General features: G+C 43.2%; 1 protein-coding gene across 1 annotated transcript in view; it reads left to right on the plus strand.

Annotated features, from left to right (window-relative positions):
• The window catches only part of FOXK2 (forkhead box K2), a 42,434-nt gene extending 20,062 nt beyond the window's left edge, over positions 1-22,372 (plus strand). The window contains exons 2-9 of the mRNA XM_066200590.1: positions 9,634-9,828; positions 12,529-12,676; positions 13,116-13,262; positions 15,940-16,133; positions 16,927-17,102; positions 17,970-18,266; positions 18,656-18,865; positions 20,081-22,372. Coding sequence (XP_066056687.1) covers positions 9,634-9,828; positions 12,529-12,676; positions 13,116-13,262; positions 15,940-16,133; positions 16,927-17,102; positions 17,970-18,266; positions 18,656-18,865; positions 20,081-20,277 — 1,564 coding nt within the window. The 3' untranslated portion in view covers positions 20,278-22,372. The remainder of the gene's footprint in view (positions 1-9,633; positions 9,829-12,528; positions 12,677-13,115; positions 13,263-15,939; positions 16,134-16,926; positions 17,103-17,969; positions 18,267-18,655; positions 18,866-20,080) is intronic.
• The last annotated feature ends 604 nt before the right edge of the window (positions 22,373-22,976 follow it).

Genomic DNA, 22,976 nt, shown 5'->3' on the forward strand with positions numbered 1-22,976 from the left:
CAGAAATTAATTTCGGAAGCTTATCTTTCTCTATCAGTTCAAATCTCAAGCTTTCAAAGAGAATGGTTGGAACAGTTGCTTGTTGGGAGTGTTGTCTTGTGTAACACAGCCACTTTAGGCTTTTCCCTTCTGTGTCCAAAGCATCATGAAGCGTTTGCCCGTTTTTACTCACTCTGGAGGCAGATGACAAACATGGGCCCAGGTTGGTGCTCGGAGCCATGAATCCCTTGTGGCTGTGCTTTACCTTTTCCTTCTCTGTGCTGGTGCTCCTTCAGTGTGTGACAATGATTGGCCTGTGCTCTAATAAAAACTTTTATTGAGTCTATTTTTGTTGATTTCCTGGACAGTTTTCCACATGCGTGACTCTCTGACTGGTTCAGTCATGTCTGTTGTTTTTATTTGCTTTTACCCTTCTGTGCTTTCCTGCTGCCCCTTCCACAGCCCACGATTTGAGAACTTGAGTCTCAGAACAGCTCAGGAGGAGGAGGAGTGCTTCTTGAAGGATATTTTCCAATAACAACGTGCTTGTGGTGCATTAGTTTCTTTACTTTGTGGCTTTTCAGACTTTTTGGCGTCTTGATTGGTTCTTGAGTGTCCACACAAGTGACAAAGGAACCTACATTTCTGTCACACTGTGGAGCAGTCAGTGCATAGAACATTTCTAGAGGGTCTGCACATTCAGGAGAAAAGCTTGAGGAGTTTGCAAGTAGAATGAAAATTGAAAAGTTGTTAGAACAAATGTTCTGGAAAACGCGCTTGGTTTATTAAAAAAAAATTACAGAATATATTACAAAATCTCGATTTCTGTTCAGATTCCCAGCCCAGCAGTATCACCCCAGTGAAGCAAGTACGGAATAGCTCTTGGCCATCAGACATCTTTAGGTAGGCGACTGTGAAATTTAATTAATGCCCATAGCCCTGTGAGAGGAGGCTGAAGAAAGCCTGTTCTTTGACCAGACAGGCAGATTTAGGGGGGGAAATTAAACACTGCTGTCTACTCAAAGTTCGAGTTGGTAGGAAGCACTTTTTGTCATTCTTCAATGGCCTGAGTTAGTCATGGATTTGTGTGTCAAATAAAAGGTTGTGCTGCTCTTGGAAGCAGAGTTCTGCCTTGAAAAGCCCATCTAAAATAAACTTTGCTTCCTCGGATCGGGAATAACCATTGTAGCTGCACTCCTGGTAACCATTAGGAAGTTTGGGCATAATTTTGCCACGGAATGCAGGTCTCTGATGAGGTAATAAATGAAGGCTTTTGTTACTAAAGTAATGTATGAGTCACAAGTGCTTTTTTTATCATTATGCTTGCGTCAAAACACATCATGACAGCACTTGTTCACTGTACTCCTCCTACTGCTTTAATTGTAAGGACTGTGAGATGCCAGGAACTGTCTGCTCGGCTCCCAGCAGTTTGCTTTGCTTTGCTGATAGCTTTTATTGAACACTGATTGATATTATTAGAACCTCGGTGTTTCCATATGAACCTTTGCACCCCCACGAGTAGCCTGTGACTGAGGCTGAGGTGCCAGGCACTTGTAAGCAGCCGGCTTGGTGGTAAAGGATGGAGAGTGGCTTTGGTTTGTCAGCTGTGGTTGTAAATCCTGTGCTTTATGGAAAGTTTTGGGATGGCATTTACAGTCACGGAGAAAGTTGGGAGTTTGCATATTTATGGTTAAATGCAGTTATCTGGAAGGAGGAAAAAAAAATGATAACTGATCTCTGTTTTCTTGTTGCAAGTGTTTTGTTTGTGTTTCTTAAGCAGGGGGCTGTTGTGTTATATGGAGTGATGTGTGTTGTGGGTCTGTTTGCAGTTTGGCAAAGGTAGAGGCACTCGAGCTTTTGGACAAATGTTAAATTGTTTTTATAGTTTAGTAGGAAATGTAGAGATTGAGACCACACAACCTGGCTCTGCATACGGCTTTTGTGTACAGAGATGCTAAACACCCGAAAATGCAGTGTTTCCATAGGCGGAGTTTCTTTTGTATTCACAGGCTGGGGAGCCTCAAATTCCAGAGGCATTACATGAGCAGTTTTAATGAATTAGTGTCTGGTTTTCCTGCAGCAGATGTGACAAGCAGCTTTATAAGCTGCTTCCCATCGATCGCTGTTTTCCAGCTCTTTTGTGTCTTTCTTTTGCTCAGAGAAAAGCAGGGAAGAGCTCGGTTTCTACAGTAACTGCTGCCTACACTCCTGCCTGCAGGCCAAGTGCTTTCTCAGTCCTGCAGCCTGTGCAGGGCTACTGCATTGAAATTCTCTAGGTTTTGTTTGGGTTTCTGCTGGTTTTATTTATTTTTCTTTCCCTTGCTGCTTTAAATATTTTGCCCTTTAAGAAAAGAAGCGAAAGCAGTGGAAATTTGCGATTTTGAGATGGGCAGTTTTAATTAACCGCAGCACGTTGCCATGATTGTAAGATAACCTAAATGGTTTTTGCTGCTGATCCGTACCAGTGTTGTGTGGTTGGTATGGAAAGATAAGAGATCCCGGCTGCCGAAACAAGAGCCTCTGGAAATCTGTGATACACTGTGAACGTTTCTGTAGCGTAATAATGCAGGGGAGGAGTGAGATCAGCCTCAAGTTGTTAATAGAATCCTTTACGTTTGCAGCAAAATTTTGCTGTAGTGGAACAACTTCAGCACGCTCTTTTCGGTCTAAACTCTTAAATAACCTTCGAGAAAGTGCTGTGAATACAGGGTTAAAAATGCCCAGGTTGTCATGACGTCAGCTGTGTGAGGGGGAACCAGCTGAGCACCATTTCATCTGGGGTCGTGTGTTTGTTACTCCATTTGTGTTTGCTGCTGGTGCTTCAGGAATGTTCCTCTTGTCGTCATCAATATTCTGCTGTCATAGGATCATTTTTTGATGCGGGCAGGTTTGTTCCAGACCCTTCTGAGGCAGGTCAGCCCCCGTTCCTGTAAGGAATATCAACCAGCAGCTTTACTTACTTGTTATGCGCTTGCTAAAACATGAGCAGGGAAGTCTGTAACCAAGGTTTCCCATGAGGGAGCCCGTAATTTACAGCTAGATTGTATTTCCAGCCTTTGCTTACAATTTGCTACAAGTGTTTTATTGGCCGACTTGAATTACCATGAGGCCACAGCAGTATTTCATCTGATGCTGCATAGATCTTGGCTTTTGAATCTTAAGAGATCAGAGAACAGAGATAGATGGATCAGTGATCTTGCTCTTGAGGGTGTTTTCCATCCTGTTAGACGGCACGCCTGAAAAAACACCCAAGTCCTTGTGAAGACAATGCCCAGTGCTCAGAATAAAAAAAATCTGATTGCTGGTTTAAAAATCTGCCAGTGTTTTGTTCCTTATGGCATTAGAGGTCGAGCGTGCCTCCAGCTCTCCTGGTCTGCGTGTGGAGGACATGCTGTGCAAAGATTGATCTTTGGGCCACAGAAATCAATTGCAAAGGATACAGGGAATTAAAGGGGAACACGCGTGAGGTCGGGATTCAGTCCCCAGAGGAAAAAGCTGCCACTCTTTAAAGGGCAGTTGCTTTTTGGGTAACCTCTAGAAGTGTCCTGACTAGTAATGGCCAAGCATAATTGAATGGAAATTTATGGTAAATTAGCCACCTCAGGACTTGGTTTCAAAGCAAGGAGGAGGAGGAATCCATCCCACGACGATGTAGGAAGTGATGCCCACAGTGATGTTCTGGCTAGGGTGTTTCTCACAGGCTGTGGTCAGCTGCAAGCAGGAGGGCATCAAAAATATCCCTTCTAAAAATCTACTAAAGGAGCTGGGCTTTGCGTTACGTTAATGTAAATAATTGGTTTTCATCACCAGTCCCCCATTAATAGAGAAAACCAGATGCTCCTATTGCCAAAAATGGAGAAAGGTTTACAAATACCAAAATATGTGACAGGAGCACAAGGTGACACCTCATGTAGGTGAACAAATTCCCCTTTGAGAAAGTTTCCTTGTTTAAGATTATAAGAAAATAATTATAACCTGACTAGTTTTATACTGGGTCACTCTTTTCCAGTGGGTCCACGAGAACTTTTCCTATACTCTTAGTGATGTCAAAGTGTTGCAACAACACTCTTTTAATGTAATCCTAGAAGAGACTTTGTAAAAAACAAACAAACAAAACCCTAACAATTATTTCTGTTTAAAGAGTCAAGACAATGCCTACTGTAAAAAAAGTGTGATATTTTCTTAATAACCTTTATCGGTAATCATTTAATGCTGGGAGTTTTCAGGTGGCTACTCGATGTATGGCTATTTGGATGGATTTATATATCACCTTTGTTATCAGCTTGGAAGCTCAGACTTCAAACTGTTGGGTACGTTTAGATGAGCTTCAAATAAAAACAGCAGTTCAGTTCAATTTGTCTTCTTAATAAGTTTTGGGTTTGTTGATTCTTTTAGCTCTAAAGGTGACGACTCTATTCCAGAAATGGACTCTGGTATTGACTTCCAGTTCAATTAAACACAGCCCAAAGTCTTAAAAATAAATTCAGGACGTGAATAATTCAGTATGCCTGCTCTTGGTGTTGAGCAGTCAGAAACCTTTTGGTAGAAAATTCAGACACTGAAATATGTGATCATACTTCAGCTTGTTGAGCTTTTCTCACTTCCATGGTATTTCTAGTTGTACTTGCTCAGACTCATCTTTTAAGTCTCGTTGATTTAAAAACCGGTTCAAAACCACTGCCACGTATTGTTTAATCTATAATTAATGTCCTATTAATCCATTGTGATGGAATCAATAATAAATGAAGCAGCAAATGGAGAAAAGATGAAATTGGGGTCCTTGTGCTTTCAAACTGAAATTCACCCATTAGTAGGAAGTCAATCAAATTGCAGTTTCCAAGCACCACGTTCCAGTGGGCGCTTGCTTGAATGGGCTCTGCTGGAGTGCTCAGGGCAGAGGGAGAGGCTAAAGGACCTCGATTTCATTGAATTCTTTTTTCCTGGAGAAGCCCAAGGGTGGATCTTAGAGCAGCCTTCCCCTGCCCAAGGAGTGGCTGTGGAAAGCCTGGGGCCAGGCTGTGCCCACAGGCTCGCAGTTTGGGCACAAGCAGCTGTAGAAGTTGCAGTGAAGGATTTGTATCTGTACAAATGAGAAAGCTGTTTGCTGCTTGAGGGTGTAATTCGAGGAAACGAGCTGCCCAACTCTATGTTTGGAAGGCTTCAGAATTTGGAGAGACACGGCCCTGAGCAACCTGGTCTAAGTTGGAAGTTACCCGGCTTTGAGCAGGACATTGGGCTGGACACTTTCAGAGGTCCCTTCCAAGCTCAGTTTCTCTCTAGTTATGTCTGAAAGATGTAAAAACTCAATTTTTGCTTGACTTTGGAAATACAAATATTTCCAAAGGGGGCCTGGGTGCGTGCACTGTAGGTGATGAAGTGTCAGTGTGCACATCTTCCAGCAGCATAAATGAATGAATTGGCTGTGTGAGTCATTTTTCCTGGAGCAAGGGGAAAGTTTGGGAAGTAGATCACAAGTGAGTAGGTAAGAGGAATTAGAAAATGGCTTAGTTTCAAATCTCCCTTCCACGGAAAGGAGACTGCAGCCAGAAGCATGGTGATTTCCATGGTTTTTTGTTAGTACACTGATCAAAATAGCAGAAGGAAGTACAAATAGTGTCATCTCAGGCTGCTGAACTGTCAGAGCAAAGTGGAAGTGGAAAAGCTGTGTTTGGTGGTGCAGATGTTGCTGATGACCTCTGCTTCTCTTTGTGGGGACTTAACTCTGCCTGTGTTCACCTTGAATGTGTTTGAAGTCAAAAATCGACACGAGCAGTCTCCCAGATGCTGACTGAGTTCTTTTTGGAGTCTTGGCTTTTTAATGCGAAAAGTTGAAGCTGTCCTTAGCTCTCAGTAGATCAACAAGAGTTCAAAACCTGGCATCCTGTTATTCTTTCAGATCCGTTTAAATCTCAGGAGATCTTTAAGTTAACAGGGGTTCAGGATCACAGTCAGTGTGAAGGAATTGAGCTGTGCACTTGTAACTACTGTGACTTCAGGGGTTAGCACTGCTGAACTCTTATAATCTATTTGAATGTAGAATCTGGAGGTGCTGATAAAAGAACCTGCTGATCAAAGTGGCATGGCAGCTTCTCTCTGATTCTGGTCCTGGTTCTTAGAAGGCAATTAAACTGGAATAATTCAAAGGGTACTGAGGCACTGGGTGCCACAGCAGGGTGTATGTACAGGGAGGAAATGGAATTCTTCTGCTGTGTTTTGGTTTCCCAGATAAAGATGGGACAAAATTCCTCCTTCCCAGTCAGATGGTATTTTCACACAGGCAGAGCTACAAGCGTATCATCAGCTTTTCCCTGCATTATGGACAGAACTGCTGAGGGGAGGTGAGAAAATATTGGAAATAACAGATGTGACAAAACCAGACTTTGCACATTTTTACCCCGAGACGCTTCTCTGGCATCTGCAAAATTCCTAAACTCTGCAGAGGTCCTGGAGCAGCATCACTCTGCTTGGGAACTGCAGGTACAGAAGAGTTGTCTGTGGAATAGTTTGAAATGATGGGATGCTTGCTGTCTGCTTTCCAGTCGTCAACCCACAATGAGCTCTTTTTAATTTAATTGAGGTAATGAGTTGCATTTTAGTTGTTACATCTCCTCTGTGCTTCCCTGGGTCATGCAGTGGCTCCGTTGTGATGCTCACCTGGACTTGTAATAAACGCACAAAACAGCCCACAAAACCGCTTCATTTCTTTGGGATTTGCTTTTGTAAGTAGGTTGTGTAGATGAGTTTCTCCTCCAGCAGCCATTCTGTGGTAGTGTATTATGAAACTATTGTAAACTTCTGAACAGTGAGTAAAACTCAGCTCAGCTTGTTGAGGACTAAATGTTTGATGAGGTCTCTCCCTGTGGGTGTTTCTGTGGTTTTTGTTTAATTCATTGTATAACTAAAGAATATGCCCAAACCAACTTGATTCTGATCAAATTAGAACATCTTCTGTACTTTGATTTTGGATGTAAATATAATACATTTGCATAACTGCAATTTATTCAGGAATTCTGTTGGTTAGTATACACTCTTTATTCTGCATTTTGGCTGAATTCCAGCTCTAAAAATAACCTTCCATTGAAAAAAGGAAAAACAACACCAACTATTAGCAAATATGTATCAATCGGTAGATGTGGTGTTTTGATAATAGTCAGGTGTTTTATTGCTCTAACCAGGCAGGGATTTGTAAGTGCATTGTATCTTCCTTCCTTACAGGGGCCTTTCAGGCTGCAGGGGAAATGTAAACTGCGCTGGGGACGCCTCTGGGTTTTCATGTCTGTCAGTTCCATGTTTGTTTGACACATGCAGAACCTCTGGAGTCCCCCTGGTTGGTCTAAAGCTCCTGTGTTTGGGGCTGCTTTTTGCGGTTGGTTTTTTTCCAACCTTGATGAACACCTGAGAGCCCCATGTCTGCTGTTGCCTTGCCAGAGGTGCCCACGGGGTGACGATGCCTTCAGGGCTGCAGTAGGGTAAGAAGGGAGATCTTTTATTGTGTGTGCCTACATGGAATATCAAAGGAACTGCTGAGGATTCCTTTTCTGCCTTTCCATGTTCTTCATCCTTGTGTGTGAAGTTGTGGAGATCCACCTCTTCCCCATCCTCACCCTGCCTTGGCACAGGAGGACTCCGTTTCCTCCCTGCTGTGCTCTGGGCTGGATTTTACCAGGCAATAAGGACTCTAACTAGGGAATTAGCACCTAAAGCCATGTCCAATTCTTCCCGTATCTTTCTTGAGTTGAAATAAATTCGGTCTTAAAAGCATTGAAGGTAAATGTGCAGTTGTGGAATAGCCTCATGAAATGCATGGGGAAAGTGACTAAAATTTAAATGTATCTGTGTCAAACACATGTTGTTCACTTTCTCACAGGGGTTTTTACTTAATCTTTGGCTGTCTTTGCATAAACTTGAGTGTTGTTTTTATTGCTGCTTAAAAGAAATGCTTGGAAAACACTTTTATTAGCAAAACAACCAAGGACCCCTCTCCATTGTCACTGAAACGATAGAAGCACGAAATACTTTCTACTGTAAAAGGCAAAGAATTGAGTAGTTAGTGAATATATTAAAAAAACCCAACCCAGAAATTGGTCCATTTAACTTCCTTGCTGAAATGCATGTGCAGTTTTTTGGCATAGATTCCGTTCCTAATTTAGTACATTGAGCATGTTTCAGAAATAGGTCGTCTGTTAAATGCGGACACGGTCCGCACTCAGAAGTAAGACACAGCGAAAAGGAAGGTCACTGTCAATTCTTTCTCTTTTTCCTGCTCCTTGAGTGTGGATTGTGGGGAAAAAGAACCACTGTGGTGCGTGTGGCAAGGGACATAGTGAAAATCAAACGCTGCCTTTGTTCTATAAACATCCTTAGATTCATTTTAAGATATGAAAGCCAAAACACACGGGAGTTCATTTCTAAGGCTACTCTGCTGCTCAGTGCCCCTGCCGATTCTTACATCACTTTCATGTTTAATCTATTTTTCCAGAGAAATGATCACTTTTATTTACAGTCTCTATTCTGCTTTCATAGCTCATTTCTTACTCCTTGTTCCAGCATGTGCTTCTTCCCTTTCTGTATCAAACTAGATCTGCCTAGAAGCATTAAAAGCAAAACAAACCCAAAGCCCGACATTCTGTGAGGTTTGTTTCTGGGTACGGTGTCGTTGGAAAGTCCTTTTCATCATGTGGGAGGTGTGTAAATGTCATCGTGGGTTTAGTGCTCGGTGTGGTCTAACAACTTAAGGATGAGGAGGTAGTAAAGTTATTTGAACTGTATTTTTATGGGTGCTTTTGTTGAGACAAAATGAGGTTTCTTATTTGCTCCAGATTGAGCAGATTTATTTACTGAGAAGTTAGGAACGAGCGTGTCCTGTTTAATTGGGTTCAATTCCAAATGCAGTGCACAGGGGTGTAGAAGGGGGATTATCCTAAGGTGCATCCATTGTATTTTATTTTTCAAAATTTTAAACACTTGCACATTGTTAATTCATTGTTCATCATTAAATTTAGGCGTGTAATCCGTGGTAATACATGAAAATAGGCGGTTTACTGAAATTGGGTCTTCAATTCAGCTCTGAAAAAAAGGTATTTGAATGTAGTACTAAAGCAGCAGTATAGTCGGTAAATGAGCTGAATTAGAACTGATATATGTTTAATTTAATAGGTATTTTAAGAGAAAAGAGCCCAAATCTCTTAGACCAGTCTATGAAACTGGTTAGACCTCAAATTGGCCAGTGTTTATGCTTCTGATTAATTCTCCTACCATGGACCAACTTGTTCATTTGCTGAAGCCATTCCTTGGCATCATAAAATAATGAGGTTTTGTTTTTCAAATAGCTCTGCTTTGGCGCTCCTGCAAGATCAGGATGAACCTCAAGAAATTTAGAGACTATGGACACACTGCCCTTGTTAGAAAGAATTGCATTTGCTTGTATTCCTTTACAAATGTTAGCGCTTACCTGGGGATCTTTCTCTGTCACATTGATCTCCCTTTATGATCTGTAAAATGAAGATGGTTGTGGGTAATTGCATAAATATTGTACCTTATAAATTCTAAATGAGCTTAGGTGATGACATGCAAGTTATTCAGAGAGTCTTACATTCTGTAAACAAGTGGATCATATATTTGGTTTTGTTTTGTTTTGTTTTTTTTATTTTTCAGCTGTACTTTCAGGTTTCCCAGCACAAACATCAAGATAACATTCACAGCTCTGTCCAATGAAAAGAGAGAAAAACAGGAGGCCCCGGAGTCCCCAGTGAAGCCTGTGCAACCCCAGATCTCTCCCTTAACAATAAACATTCCAGACAACATGGCTCACCTGATCAGCCCTCTCCCTTCTCCCACAGGAACTATCAGGTATTTAAACCCTGCAGGTGGGGTCAGGGCCACATGCACTTCGGCTCAGCACAACTTTCTCACTCACTATTTTGCTTTTGAGGTCAAAATTCAGCTGAAGCTCTGCCTTACCTGCCTCAAGAAACCTTTCTGCCGACATAGCTGCATGAGCAGTCTGTGATACTCCGGTTTAACATGTTCAGTGTGGAGCAGTCTGCTCAGGAACCTGGCATTTTTTCTTCCATTCCAACAATTGAAATTCCTTTTTGCTCTTGCATGCTTATTGCAGCTCTTCAAATGAGACAGTTTTAAATTACACCATTTTAAAACCTCCTGAAGTTCATCATCAGGAACAGCGGTGGTTTGGGTTATTATTGGTGTGGCAAATGGACTGATCTCTTACTCCAGAAGATTAGTTGTTGTTTGTCACTGCTGGAAGTAAGCAGATCTTAAAGCACAGGCTGGGGTGCAGAGCTCAGTGTTAGGATGTCTGATCCCAGGTGTGGTGATCCAGGATTTTCCTTGCCCTGCTACTTCTTTGGTAGTTGCAGCCCTTGTCCCACCTCTTCCTTGGGACCAAACTCAATTAAACAAGCAACGCATCCTCACAAATGGGTAAAATTACTTCAGATGGAATTTTTCAAACTCTTGGGAAGATCAGGAGCAAAACTTCCGTGTCAAGGCACTGAAGGTTGTTTCAGTCCTGGACATGGTTTTGAAAGCTTTTTTTGTCCCCTCTCACTTCTTGCATCTTCACTTGAGCAAAGAACTGTCTGTGCTTGCTTTTGAAAAAGGTACAACTTGTTAATGAGATTTGAATGGAAGGATAATTGACTTCTTGCATGCTTGCCAAACTCTTGGTCTCTATCTGGGAGTGTTTAATGACACCTGCCAAAATGATGGAAGCAGAGAGAAAAGATATCTAGACTTGTCTGTGTCACAGGTTTGCTTTCTTAGAAGGATCCAGGGAAAACACATCTTGCCAATGACAGAGCAGCTCACAAATATTTCAGATAATATCCCATCCATCACCACTGTCTTTGCCTCGCTGAGAATTTTGTAATTCTCTTCAGGGCTTTCATGCACCTGTTGAGTAGTTTATTACAGGAAAAAAAAAAAAAAGATGACAGTTTAGAGTCTATTTTGAGAGCAAAGCCTGACAGTTTCTCTGCAAATCATCCTGTTTTGTAGAAGACTTGTAAACTTGCTTTGATTATACCATATGTGTCGCTTTGTCAATATCTGCTGAAGGGAGCAGAGCAGAGGGATGTTGTCAGCTGATACGTGAAAACACAGAGCAGGAGTGACCTATATCTAAAAAAATAAATTAGCTACACATTTTGGCTCTAAGCAGGGATTCTTCTGTACAACACTTAAAAAATGCCATCTCTCTCTTATAGTAAGGATGTCACTACTAACAAATCATGGATGGATTTCTTGGGAGGTGAAGCTTTGATACTTTCAGTATAAGTATTTATTGCCCAATCTATAATGTTTTCCTCCTTCTGCACATAAAAAGGGAGGTAGCAAAAAACTTGAGGGGCCAGGCAGGCAAACAAACCTTTACAGATGAAAATTGTTAAAGCTTTAGTGTATAGATCTAAATAACATTTTCTAGGTTTATTTGTGGTTGGTGTTTTCAACCGTAGATTCAAAGATTAAAGATTATCTTTGGAGATAAGGCTGGTTCTGGGGCCACAGCAGGTGCAGCTGTTGAGATTTCTAGTTTTTTGGAATTTCTGAGAGCTGCCTTGAAATCAGCTGCAGTATGAATTGCAGAGAGTGCGTGTCCTTGCAAGAGAGCTGCCAAAATTATTTTGGGGAAGGGGATGGACCTCACCTGCTGACTTTCTCTTTCCTCTTGGCTAAAAGGAAATTGCAGAATAAAATTGGCATCGCGCAGCTGCAGTTGCTGTGGACTCTGCAAGGCAGGGGACCTCTGGTAGAAAGATGTTCCAGTGGAATTATATACAGTTACAGCTGTTTTTCTATGATGGATTGCTAAATGTGAAGTGTTAGGAGATACTCTTTTAGTGTTTGGCACCATCTCTTGCTTTCTAACAGTGTTATCTGCTCTGTTGGCCTAATACTGCATTTTATCAGCTGAGTCAGTGCTGATGCCTCCCATTTATAGATAAGTTAATGATTTTTATGCACATACCTGCGTGTAAGTATGTGCACACACCTGTAAACACTTAAAATAATCCTGGTTTCCATTTAAATAAGAATCAAACCTTTTTTTACCTCACTGCTTGCTATGTTTTCTCAAATGTACAGAAACACTAGACAGGAGAGATGATTTTTTGGGGGCAGACTGAACGCAAGCATATGGCAGAAACTCCATGCAAGATGTGTGTCTTGTTTCCAACGAGTGTCTGAAGATTTGTGGCTGCTGATGCAGTTAAGGGGGACTTAAGGTGGCAAATCTTAACAATTACATTAAACAAATCTACGCAAATACGTAACAGCCTGATCAATCAGCTGACCCTCGTTGTCTGGAGGAGGAAAGCCTGAGCAGGGTTTCCTCCTGCACTGGTTCTGATCCCATGGCTGGGTTAGCGAGGCGTGGAAGGTGGTTTGCAGTGGAAGCCCTGACAGCCCTTTAGCTGCAGCCTCACAGCTCTGCCAGTGGCTTTGCTGCAGCAAGAGCTTTTTGATGAGACATAATGTGGTGATATACTGTATAACAAAATAGTAGGATCTTCTTTTTATGCTCTACAGTGCTGCAAATTCCTGCCCATCGAGCCCCCGCGGCGCAGGCTCTTCAGGGTACAAAATGAGTCGTGGAATTGCATCTGACCTACATTTGATGGCTGACAATTCTCAGTCAGAAAACGACAAGGAAGCTTCGGGGGGAGACAGCCCAAAGGTAAACACAGCTTGAAACCAATCCCAGAAATTACACCTCAACTGAATGGAAGACTTGGGATGTTTTTGTTTGCTAAGGTGTATGCGCTGAGGGGTAATTTAACATGCCAGGCTTTAAAAATAATGTGTAAGGTTTTGTGATCAGATGTGAGATTGATTGATTGTTTTACCCCTGGCCCCTTTGAGGGAGGGTCTGTATGCAGTCTCACTTACAGATTTGATTGAAAATTCTTTGCTCTTATACATATCTGCAAAATTTATTTTATCCTAAAATTGCTAATCAGAAGAACAAAGCTTTCCTAATTTCTTTCCTGCCTCAAGATTTTGTTTGTCCAAAATTGCCCTAAGTCAAGTTAATGATGTTTTATGACTTTTGATCTAGTAAGCAGTGTGTATCTCTTCAAAGTTTGTTGATGCAGACTTTTCTTGTTTTTGTCCAGGATGACTCTAAGCCACCCTACTCCTATGCACAGTTAATAGTCCAAGCAATTACAATGGCCCCGGATAAGCAGCTTACACTAAATGGAATTTATACGCACATAACTAAAAATTATCCCTACTACAGGACAGCAGACAAGGGCTGGCAGGTAATCTTGATTTCTGGAATATTTTATTTTTTTTAACATGTGAGCAATACTGGCAGCTGTAAATGGTCATGAGCAGGCAGTTGGTAAGCCTCATAACCCTCCAGAAATAGAATTTGTCCAATCAGTGTGTTGTCTTTCTTCTGATTGTAAGTTTTCCAATGGAGTGGCCAATTTACATCAGTCTGCGTTTGAAATACTGCTTTCTTGATGGAATGGTGGTGTCTAAACCTCCAGTAGGGATGCAGACAGACTTTGGGGAAAGCAAAGTGCATTTGGCCCTGGATTTGAATCCTGTATGCTTTCTAGGAATGCTGTCGTGTTCTGTAACTTACAGTTGTGTAAACATCCGTGTTGCTATCTTGAGATAAAATGGAGATATTAAATGCTCCAGGTTCAGTTCTGTTTGAAAACAGTGATTTTGCCCATGCAGCAGCTGAAGGAGCAAGTGTGTTATCTGTCTTTATCTCACCTTGGTTCATGCACTATTTGATTTGTGAACTTGCCCATTCCTGTACCCGGTTGGACCAAACCTTTCAACTCGGCAGAATTAATTTCTGCTTTCTTTTCATTCTCACGAGACCAGCCTCAGCTTTTGCCAGGATGACTAACCGAGTACAAATCAGTCTGGCAGAGCCTTCCAGACACAGGTGAAGGCTCTGTGCCTTTGGTGCTGTTTTGGGAGATCTGAGGCCAAGGAGCACAGTTTGCAGGGTCTGGAACACCTGGAGCACATGGTCTGTCATGGGCTATCTGCTCACTCTGCAGTTACTGTCAGGGAGGTAAAATTTAGAGAGACGGAGTGAGGGGGAAAGTGAGGAAGTGTTAACGTTGGCTGCACAAGTGAAGACTGAGGACTAGAAGCCTTTCCTGTAGAGGAAGAGATTTTTAAATATTAATCACATACTTTTGATTTGTCATAAAGCCTAAAAGAAAGCTGGATCACTCTCCCAGGGTTAGTGGGGAATGGAGCTGTTCCTGGCTGTTTGCTGAGGGTTTGGTTAGTCAAGGACTTGGCTGTTGTGGCTGGGAAGTCTCTTTTGTTTCCCTTTCCCACATAACAGTGCAGTATCCTGGCTGCAGTCGTGTTGTTTTAGCAACAAGACTCTGTTTATAAGATGTTGATGTGTGTTTTGCTTCCTATTTTGCAGTACCTTGAGTATCTGTGTAGATGATGTTGCTTTGTGAGCATCACGAACCCAACACACACACACACACACACACACACAGAATTATGCTGAGGTAAAGAGCGCTGCCACAGAACAGGGTGTGGATTTGGGGAAGTAATGCTTCCTAAAGCCAAGGTGATAGGCACAGCAGACACTGTGTTCTGGTGTCATTAATCAGCAGCTATTCATAGAAACAATTGGAAAAGCTGAAAATCAGACGCTGTTCAGTCACTGCTCTGCCAGCTTCTACATATTGGGACTTGGACTGCAGCTCAAATGACTTGGGGTAGATGTTTCAAATCATATTGGAGGCAATGCATGCACACGTTATTCCAAACGTAGAGTACAAACACATGGATAGTGTCCCAGTCCCCTACCTTAAGAAACAGGTATTTATGTCCTTTAGCATACAGTGGTCTCATTTTGATGAGCATTTGAAGGCTCCTCTCTGTGAACTTACTTTAGCAGGTACTTTTGAATCTATTCCTTTATTCTAGCATATGGAGAAATAAATACAATTTATAAATATGTTCTTGGCATCTTGCTAGTTATGTTTCCGTTTTTGGCAGGGAAAAAGCCATCTCTGGTTTCATCAATTTGCATTCAAGAAATCATATGTGGTTATCACTGCTTTAAGTTTTCCAAACTTAATCATCAGGGTCATGAACTCAGATATTTGAGCAAGTTTTACATTTGCTTGGCAAATTTTTGAGAGCTTTTGCTAACATAAAGCTTTTTCCCACTTACCTCTGTTCCCCCACAAGTGTTTCAGGGTGAATCCTTAGCATCAGTCTCTTCTTGTTCAGTGGTAATATTGAGAGAGATTTTGGGGTTTATCTATGTTAAAAAATGAAAAAAATAAAATTAAAAAGCAATTCTGTGTGCAAAGCCAAGCCCAGGTAGAGGCACTTGCGGGTGTCAGCAGTTCTGTGCGTTGCTCTGATGGAGGAGTGGGGGGTTGTTGCAGCAAATTGAGGATGTGGGAATGTGCCAAAGGATCTTTGTGTGGTGACAGAGATCTGGAAGAGCTGGTTCAGGACCTGCTGCCACTTGGTGTTTTCATTGACACGTTAAATTCTTGGCTCTGTTATCGGGACAAAACTGGACTGTGGGTGAATTCACAACAATCCAGCTGCCTTTGGAACTTTTTTGGCCTTTTCTTTCTGAACTGTGGAACAGTAACTGAATTACCACACAGGATCAGAGTCAGTATGTGCTGTGTTGTGCTGGCCCTCCTGGAAGGAGCTGGGACACCTGGGGAAGGGTGGTGTGTACAAGCACTGATCATTTATTTCCAATTAGCGTGCTGGGTTTTGAATTGTTGGGAAAGATTTGACAAATGCAAGAGTCCTTTCAGGTTTATGGCACTGCTTGGTAGTGCTCTGAGTTCTGTTAAATGAAGGAATTAAAGAGCTGAACCCCGAGTCTCCTGTAGTACAAACTGCTGCAGTAGGCCACATTCTGACTTGGAAAAGTTATATGAATTCTACATATTTTTTTATGTTCCATAGAATTCAATACGTCACAATCTCTCTCTGAATCGTTATTTCATCAAAGTACCACGTTCCCAGGAAGAACCAGGCAAAGGCTCATTCTGGAGGATAGACCCTGCCTCTGAAAGCAAATTAATAGAGCAGGCTTTTAGGAAAAGGCGGCCTAGGGGAGTACCTTGCTTTAGAACCCCTCTGGGACCACTCTCTTCTAGGTAAGGAAAACCAGATGAACAAAAAGACTATGGCTGTTGTTTAATCTTCAGGCTGCTCCAGACTTGATAGCTTCGGATACAGTCCCGAGTTTAGTAATTTAATTTCATCCGGACTCAGTGTTTGAATTGTGTGTGTTTCATTAGGAGGCTGCCCCGCACACCAGGCTTGTGTTTATTGCTTGTTCTTAGCGTTAAAGAACTCGGTTTGCATAACTAACTATCAGATTGTTAATGTGTGCAAGCCTTGCTGTACCTTTGGTGGGTTTTGCAGAATTATAATTTTAATTTCTAACTGCCATCTACTGGATTTTAAAACTGTTTCCAAAGAAAATTCTCAGATACCGGCTACCATTTTATTGACCTTAGAGGTGACAATTGTGTATTCAGTTCCATAATGTTCGAGCAGATTTCGTGATGGGGAAATACCTGGGTTTAAATTATTCCCTCTGTAAAGTCACGGCCTTTCTGCTGGTGCAGATCTTTTTCTGCTTGCCCTGTAGCCTCAGATTTGCTTGTTGTTCTTCTCCACCACAAGAAATGTTCATGTGTCGCAGATTTAGAGTCTCCCTAAGAAGGCATCCAGCCACCGCTTCTCCGTTAACTGTACCTGGAGTTTGCTTTTAAATTCTGTCCCTGTTTAACAGAAGCTTTTTAAAAGATCCTGAGCTCTGGGTTGTAGCTGTGCCCTCCCCTGCTGCGGGCAGCGTGTTACGGCCTCGTTAGAGGAAGGCCGTGGGCTTTCACAGTTCAGAAGTTAAAACACATCAGCTGCTGCTTTCATTTCTGACTACAGAAGTGCCCCAGCTTCTCCTAACCACTCCGGAGTGTTGTCTGCGCACTCCAGTGGCGTCCAGACCCCCGAGAGCCTGTCCAGGGAAGGATCTCCTGTCCCCATGGAGCCTGAGCCCAGCGCCATCCAGCCAAAACTCGCCGTCATACAGGAAGCGCGATTTGCACAGAGTGCCCCAGGTGAGGAGCCCTGAGCTGGGCACTGGGGCTGGGGCCACAGGGCTGACACCAAAAACCAGTATATGTTTCACCTCTTCACACTCAGAGCAGATCTGTGAGAAGCTCCAAACAGCCAGGGATGGTCTGTTTGAACAGAGGGGCTGTTGTTACCTGGGGCTGCTCCAGAGCCTTGGCTCACGTTACTGAGGAGAGGCTGGGCCTCTGTGCTGTGTAGGACTGTGCAGTCTTGCAACAGTTCTCTTGAGAAAACTCAAAATGTAAGGCTGTGTGTGTCACAGAAATCAGGAGATGCCTTTCACACCTCTGTGATCATGTCATCCTTCCAGCGTGGGGGGGGGGATAAAAGAATTGAAAGGATAAAGAGAGATAAGAAATTTCCTATTTCAAACAAAAAGAGCATAAGGCATGATGGGGTATGGTTGTGTTTGTTTAATTACCTTCTTTGAGACACATTTGCCACGCAGTTTTTGGTGGTGATGTGGCACTACAGAGGGCAGCCGTGGTCCCGAGCAGTCCTCAGGATTCCCAGTGCAGGCGGGCTGCTCACAGCACCTGCAGCACACAGGTGCTCCCATCTGTGGAAAGGGCTTTACTTAAATAAGTGCCAACCACAGCTTTGTTTGGGGGCAGAGCTGGGCTGCCCAAATGATGCGTGGGTCTTGCTGAGCCACTGCAGCCCTTACCTTAGGCCTGGAGCTGGGAATAACCGCTTGTCCTAACCTTCATTGTCCAGTATCAGCTTTTGGCTCATTCAGGCTTTAGTCAAGAGTCTCATTCATCCTCTGAGGTTTTAATGTGAAGTTTAAAAGAATGGCTTAAAAGAAATACTGAAAGTTGGCAGTCTAATTTGGACCTCTTTCTTGCCAGGATCACCTCTCTCTAGCCAGCCAGTTTTAATTACTGTACAACGGCAGCTACCACAAGCTATCAAACCCGTCACCTACACTGTTGCAACTCCCGTGACGACATCGACCTCCCAGCAGCCTGTAGTTCAGACGGTTCATGTTGTGCACCAGATCCCAGCTGTGTCAGTCACCAACGTGACCGGATTAGCACCAGCAAACACTTACACTGTCGCGGGCCAGGCCGTCGTCACACAAGCTGCTATGGTCACCCAGCCCAAGGTAGAACCTCAAGAGAATGGAGACCACAAGGAAGTCAAAGGTGAGAAGCTGTGGGGTTGTTTTGGCACCTCCCTATACACAGGGATCAGTAGTTGAAGCTTAGAATCGTAGAACCATGGAGCAGTTGGGTTTGGAAGGACCTTGAAGCCCATCTCGTTCCACCCCTGCTGTGGGCAGAGGTGCCTTCCACTATCCCAGGCTGCTCCAAGCCTCACTCGGGGAGGGGCAGGGCTGGGACATCAAAACTTGCAGGGGGCAGTGCTTGAAGTGTTCGGCTAAAACTGAAAATTTCAAATTGTCATTTCTCAGATACGTTGGAGCGAGTAATAAAACAACACGCTTCCACTGAGGGCCGATTGAGCGAAACCCGAGTGAGGGGGTCCTGAGCACTTCGGTCATTTTAACCACATTTTCTCTCCTGTTCCCCAGTGAAAGTGGAGCCTCTCCCTGCTATTAGCCATGCTGCAATAGGAGCTGCTGGTCGCATCATCCAGACATCGCAGCCCGCCCCCTTACAGACAGTTACCATAGTGCAACAGGCGCCGCTGGGGCAGCACCAGCTGCCCATCAAAGCTGTCACACAGAACGGAACGCACATCGTGCCCCTGAGCGCCGCCGTGGCGGGCCAGGGCACTGCAGGTACGGCCCGGGACAGCCTCCTCTCCTCTCCTCTCCTCTCCTCTCCTCTCCTCTCCTCTCCTCTCCTCTCCTCTCCTCTCCTCTCCTCTCCTCTCCTCTCCTCTCCTCTCCTCTCCTCTCCTCTCCTCTCCTCTCCTCTCCTCTCCTCTCCTCTCCTCTCCTCTCCTCTCCTCTCCTCTCCTCTCCTCTCCTCTCCTCTCCGGTTTGTTGGAAGCCACCAACAGGAAAACCAGAACTTGCCTGTGGGTTGGCCCTTTGAGCTGTTACTTTTTATTATGATTTTATTGAACCTGTACTGAAGAGACCGAAATTCCGTAGGTTTTGAGGTGGTTCCTGTCCGAGTCCATCCTTCCCTGTGGCCTTGGCAGGCCCAGTGGGCAGCAGTGCTTTGTCATCGTTGCACACATTGCCTCTTGCTCCCAGCACGGGCAGCTTTGCTCTGCTGGCAGATCCTCACAGCTTGTTCTAACAGTTTGTGTGTTAGCTGATACTGAAGGAGAGGGGTTTTGTCATATGTTTACAGAAATACTTTCGGGGCTGTCTTATATCAATTTATTACCAGTGTTTCTGCTCAAAAGTCTTTCTCATGGAGTGAATTATCTGCTTCGTTTCCTTTTTACTCCTCTGCCATCGCTGACATTTATAGGTCAGTGTTCTGGCTGCTGCCACTTCACTTCCAGCTGAAGAGCAGCAAAAGCATCACAGTCAGACTTGAGGTGCACTTTCTGTGTCAGAAGGGATGTGTGAGTAGAGCTGAGAGCCATGTGAAATACACTGAGAAGCTATTTTTAAAAGTAAGGAATCATTCTTTTTCTCTTTTTCCTGGATTCTGAAAACTCAGCTGCTCTCAGCCTGTTCCCTGACACGGCAGCCAGGGGCTGCAGGGTGCGCAGGGAATGTGGCTGCACACGGGAGGAGAGTTGTGATGCTTCCCACTGCTGCCTCTGTGTGTGATGGGTGTGGAGCGAGCTGTGCTCCAAGTCCTGCTCTCTTGTTACAGTAGCTCCTAAACCAGCAAGAAACCTGGAAATCCTCAGGCAAAGCCTCAGAAGGGGGAGCTGGGCCCATAGAAACACAGATTTGTGTTTGTCTGTAACACACAGAGCTGCGTTCAGTGTGGTACCAGTGACAGAATTGCTCTCAGTGCTGGAGCACGTTTGCTCCCTGTATCTGATAAGGATCAGGGTGCTGAAGTTTGCATTCTCTTTCCTGCAGCTGCTGCGAGTCCTTTGCACATGCTGGCGACCCACGCGTCCGCGTCGGCATCGCTGCCCACCAAGCGGCAGAACGGAGACCAGTCGGAACAGCAGGAACTCAAACGGATCAAAACGGAGGATGGGGAGAGCATAGTCATAGCCGTGAACGTGGACACCCCACCCGTGGCAGTGAGTGACAAAGGCAGCCAGAACTAGAAACTTAGGGGAGTTTTCTTTTTTTTTTAAAAAAAAAAAAAAAAAAATCCAACAAAAAAACAAACAAATAAACACACAAAAAAAAAAAAACCCAACAAAAAACAAACTCCGTGGTGCCAAAAGGAGACACTTAAATCTAACACCTAAAATGTTGGAACATGTTCTCACGCAGTGGGGAAAGGGGCCCTGTGATCAGACTTCAACTTTCAGCACTGAAACAAAACCCAACACAGGTGGCCTTAAAACTTGGTGACTTCAAGTCAAACTGCAGAAAAACCTTGTTGTTGTAGAGGCTGTGCCCCCGCCCCTCCTGCCCCACGGACTGTGTGTGTGCTGGGAGGGCTGCAGCTTTAACAGGATCTGTCAGATTATTCCCAGGACTGAGGATCTCAGTGTAACGGCAGCATGATAGCGCTTAGTGTGACTGGTTTCAAACGATTGTATATTCCTAAAGGGAACAGAGGCAGGAGCCATTCCGACACCGTGGCAGCTAAGCCTTTCCGAACCACCCACCCATCGCAGTTGTTGATAGATATGCAGTATTTTGTTGTTCACAATGTGGAATTAGAAATTTTTGAGGTGTATTTTCATTTCTTTGCAAAACAATGGGGTCTTTGACATTTCAAATCACTCCATTTCTACTCCGGAAACTTTGGAATCACACAACTACTTTTCATGTGAAATTTTGTTTGGTAAAAAACTGAATGTAGGGTTTTTTTAACCAACGGAATGATTTACTTTTGTCTGTCCTGTTCAAGTTCAGATAAAGCTACTTTATTACATCTGCAAATTTTCATATTTTAGCAGTTGCCTGATAAATTTAATCAAATTTTATTACCATGTGTAGTGATCAAACGCTTCTTTGGGCTTGCATGTAACTGATTAGAAACTCTGATGTAAATGAGCCGTTAACTGACGTAAAGAACTGCTATGGATTTGACCAGAGCTGCACTTACCTGTTTCTCTCTCTGCTACCTTTTGCTGTTTGTTACTTTGTGTTGACTTTGACTGTCCCTGGCATATTTTTCCAGTCTAAAGTAAAACAAGAGTCTCGCTTAATATTGTGTATGTTTAAGATAACAGACTGTTCTTCATTTAGAAAGATAAAATTCTTTATCACGAGTCCTTTTAAAAAGAGTAAAATTATCTTGTCAGAGGTATATTCGATATTTTTAAGCTTAAGCACCCTTCAGTAGAAATTAATCTGCCCCATTTCTCTGTAACACTTTGATGTCAGACACTGACCTCGGGGTCTCCATGACCAGTAGCTGTTGTGGTTTTCTAACAGTGGCTACCAGATTATGGTAATAATTCTTTTTTTTTTTTTTTTTTTTTTTTTTTTTTTTTTTTTTTTAAGTGTGTGTTCTGCAGTTGAACATTTTAAAATGTATCGGTAATTTCTCTCACTTTAACGTGGTAATAGATTCCACTTTACATTTCAAAATTCAATTGAAACAAGGCTGCTGTTCAGTCTTCAGCTCACACAACGTCTTAGTTCCTCCTGCAGCCAGGTGAGTGGGAGCCGGAGTTGGCTCCAGCGGAATCTGGTTTTTGTCCTGTTCTGTAATAAAGATGCATTATTTATATTTCCTTTCCTGCTACGAAAGGAAAAAAAAAAACCCTGTATTTTCATGATGGACTGAACAGTTTGGAGTGGTTATTTTAGGCAGCTTTTGGAAACTATTTACCTAAAGACCAAATATGAGAAATCTGTACAAGTTTTGTGTTCATCCACACAATGGAACTGTTACAATGTCTCTGCAGATAATACATTAAAAAACTATGAAAAAAAAAACTCTACACAAGCTGGATTTATAACAGGCATTTAAAAAAAAAAAGCATAACCTGAAAAGAAGCATTTCTGTACAATTGCAACGTTTTCTTTAGAGGTTTTAAAAATAAAAAAAAAAAAAGTAAAGTTTTAACATACTTTTTTTAAGAAAAAAAAAATCCAGTACTAGTAATTTAATTTGGTGTTGAATGAATTGACTAGAATGTGGTTTATTTTCAGAAGTGAGAATCTGTTCACAACTAGGGCTAGGTGAATAATAGTGTATAAGATTTTTTTAAATAAAATTAAATTTTATTCAGCAAATTAACTTAAGTTGAAATTACTCAACCAAGTGTGTTTGGAATATTGATATATATTTGGGGTCAATGCAGCTTCTGTGTCAGCCCCAGCGAGCCGAGGTGTCCCTTCCAGCCACGCCGTGTCCCAGGAGCCTGGAGGGGCCTGGGGCTGGACCTGCCACTGCTTTGCTCTGCTTGGGGCACAGCAGGGCACAGGAACGCGTCTGCCTGAGATGGATCGTTGTTTCTGGAAGGAAGTTTTAGGAGATGGCACTTTGTGGAATCACTGTCATGCCTGTGGCTTTGGTGTCTGATCCCCTTTTCCTGCAGCGGTTGCAGTCTCTGTTTCTCAGCAGTTGGGAAGTGCTTTCAAGGACCAGGAGAACTTTCCTGGAAGCTGGGTCAGGTTTTTGTGGCAATGCTTTCAAGAGCTGGGGAGAAACTCAACTCCACGAGCTGTGGATGGCTGTGGAGCTGCTGGGGAGAGCTGCAGTGGTTGGAGCTGAATGGGCAGAACAGAAAGCCTGGTCTGAATGCTCTGAGCAAACGCGATCCTTGGGGAAGAAGAAGAAGAGCAGAGCTCACCCTGGAGGCAGTGGAGTGGTGGAATTGTAAGTCTGCCCCAGAGG

This window comes from Chamaea fasciata, unplaced genomic scaffold, assembly GCF_029207755.1.
Source record: "Chamaea fasciata isolate MVZ Bird 193981 ecotype frontalis unplaced genomic scaffold, bChaFas1.0.hap1 SCAF_19, whole genome shotgun sequence".
Classification (NCBI taxonomy): Eukaryota; Metazoa; Chordata; class Aves; order Passeriformes; family Sylviidae; genus Chamaea; species Chamaea fasciata.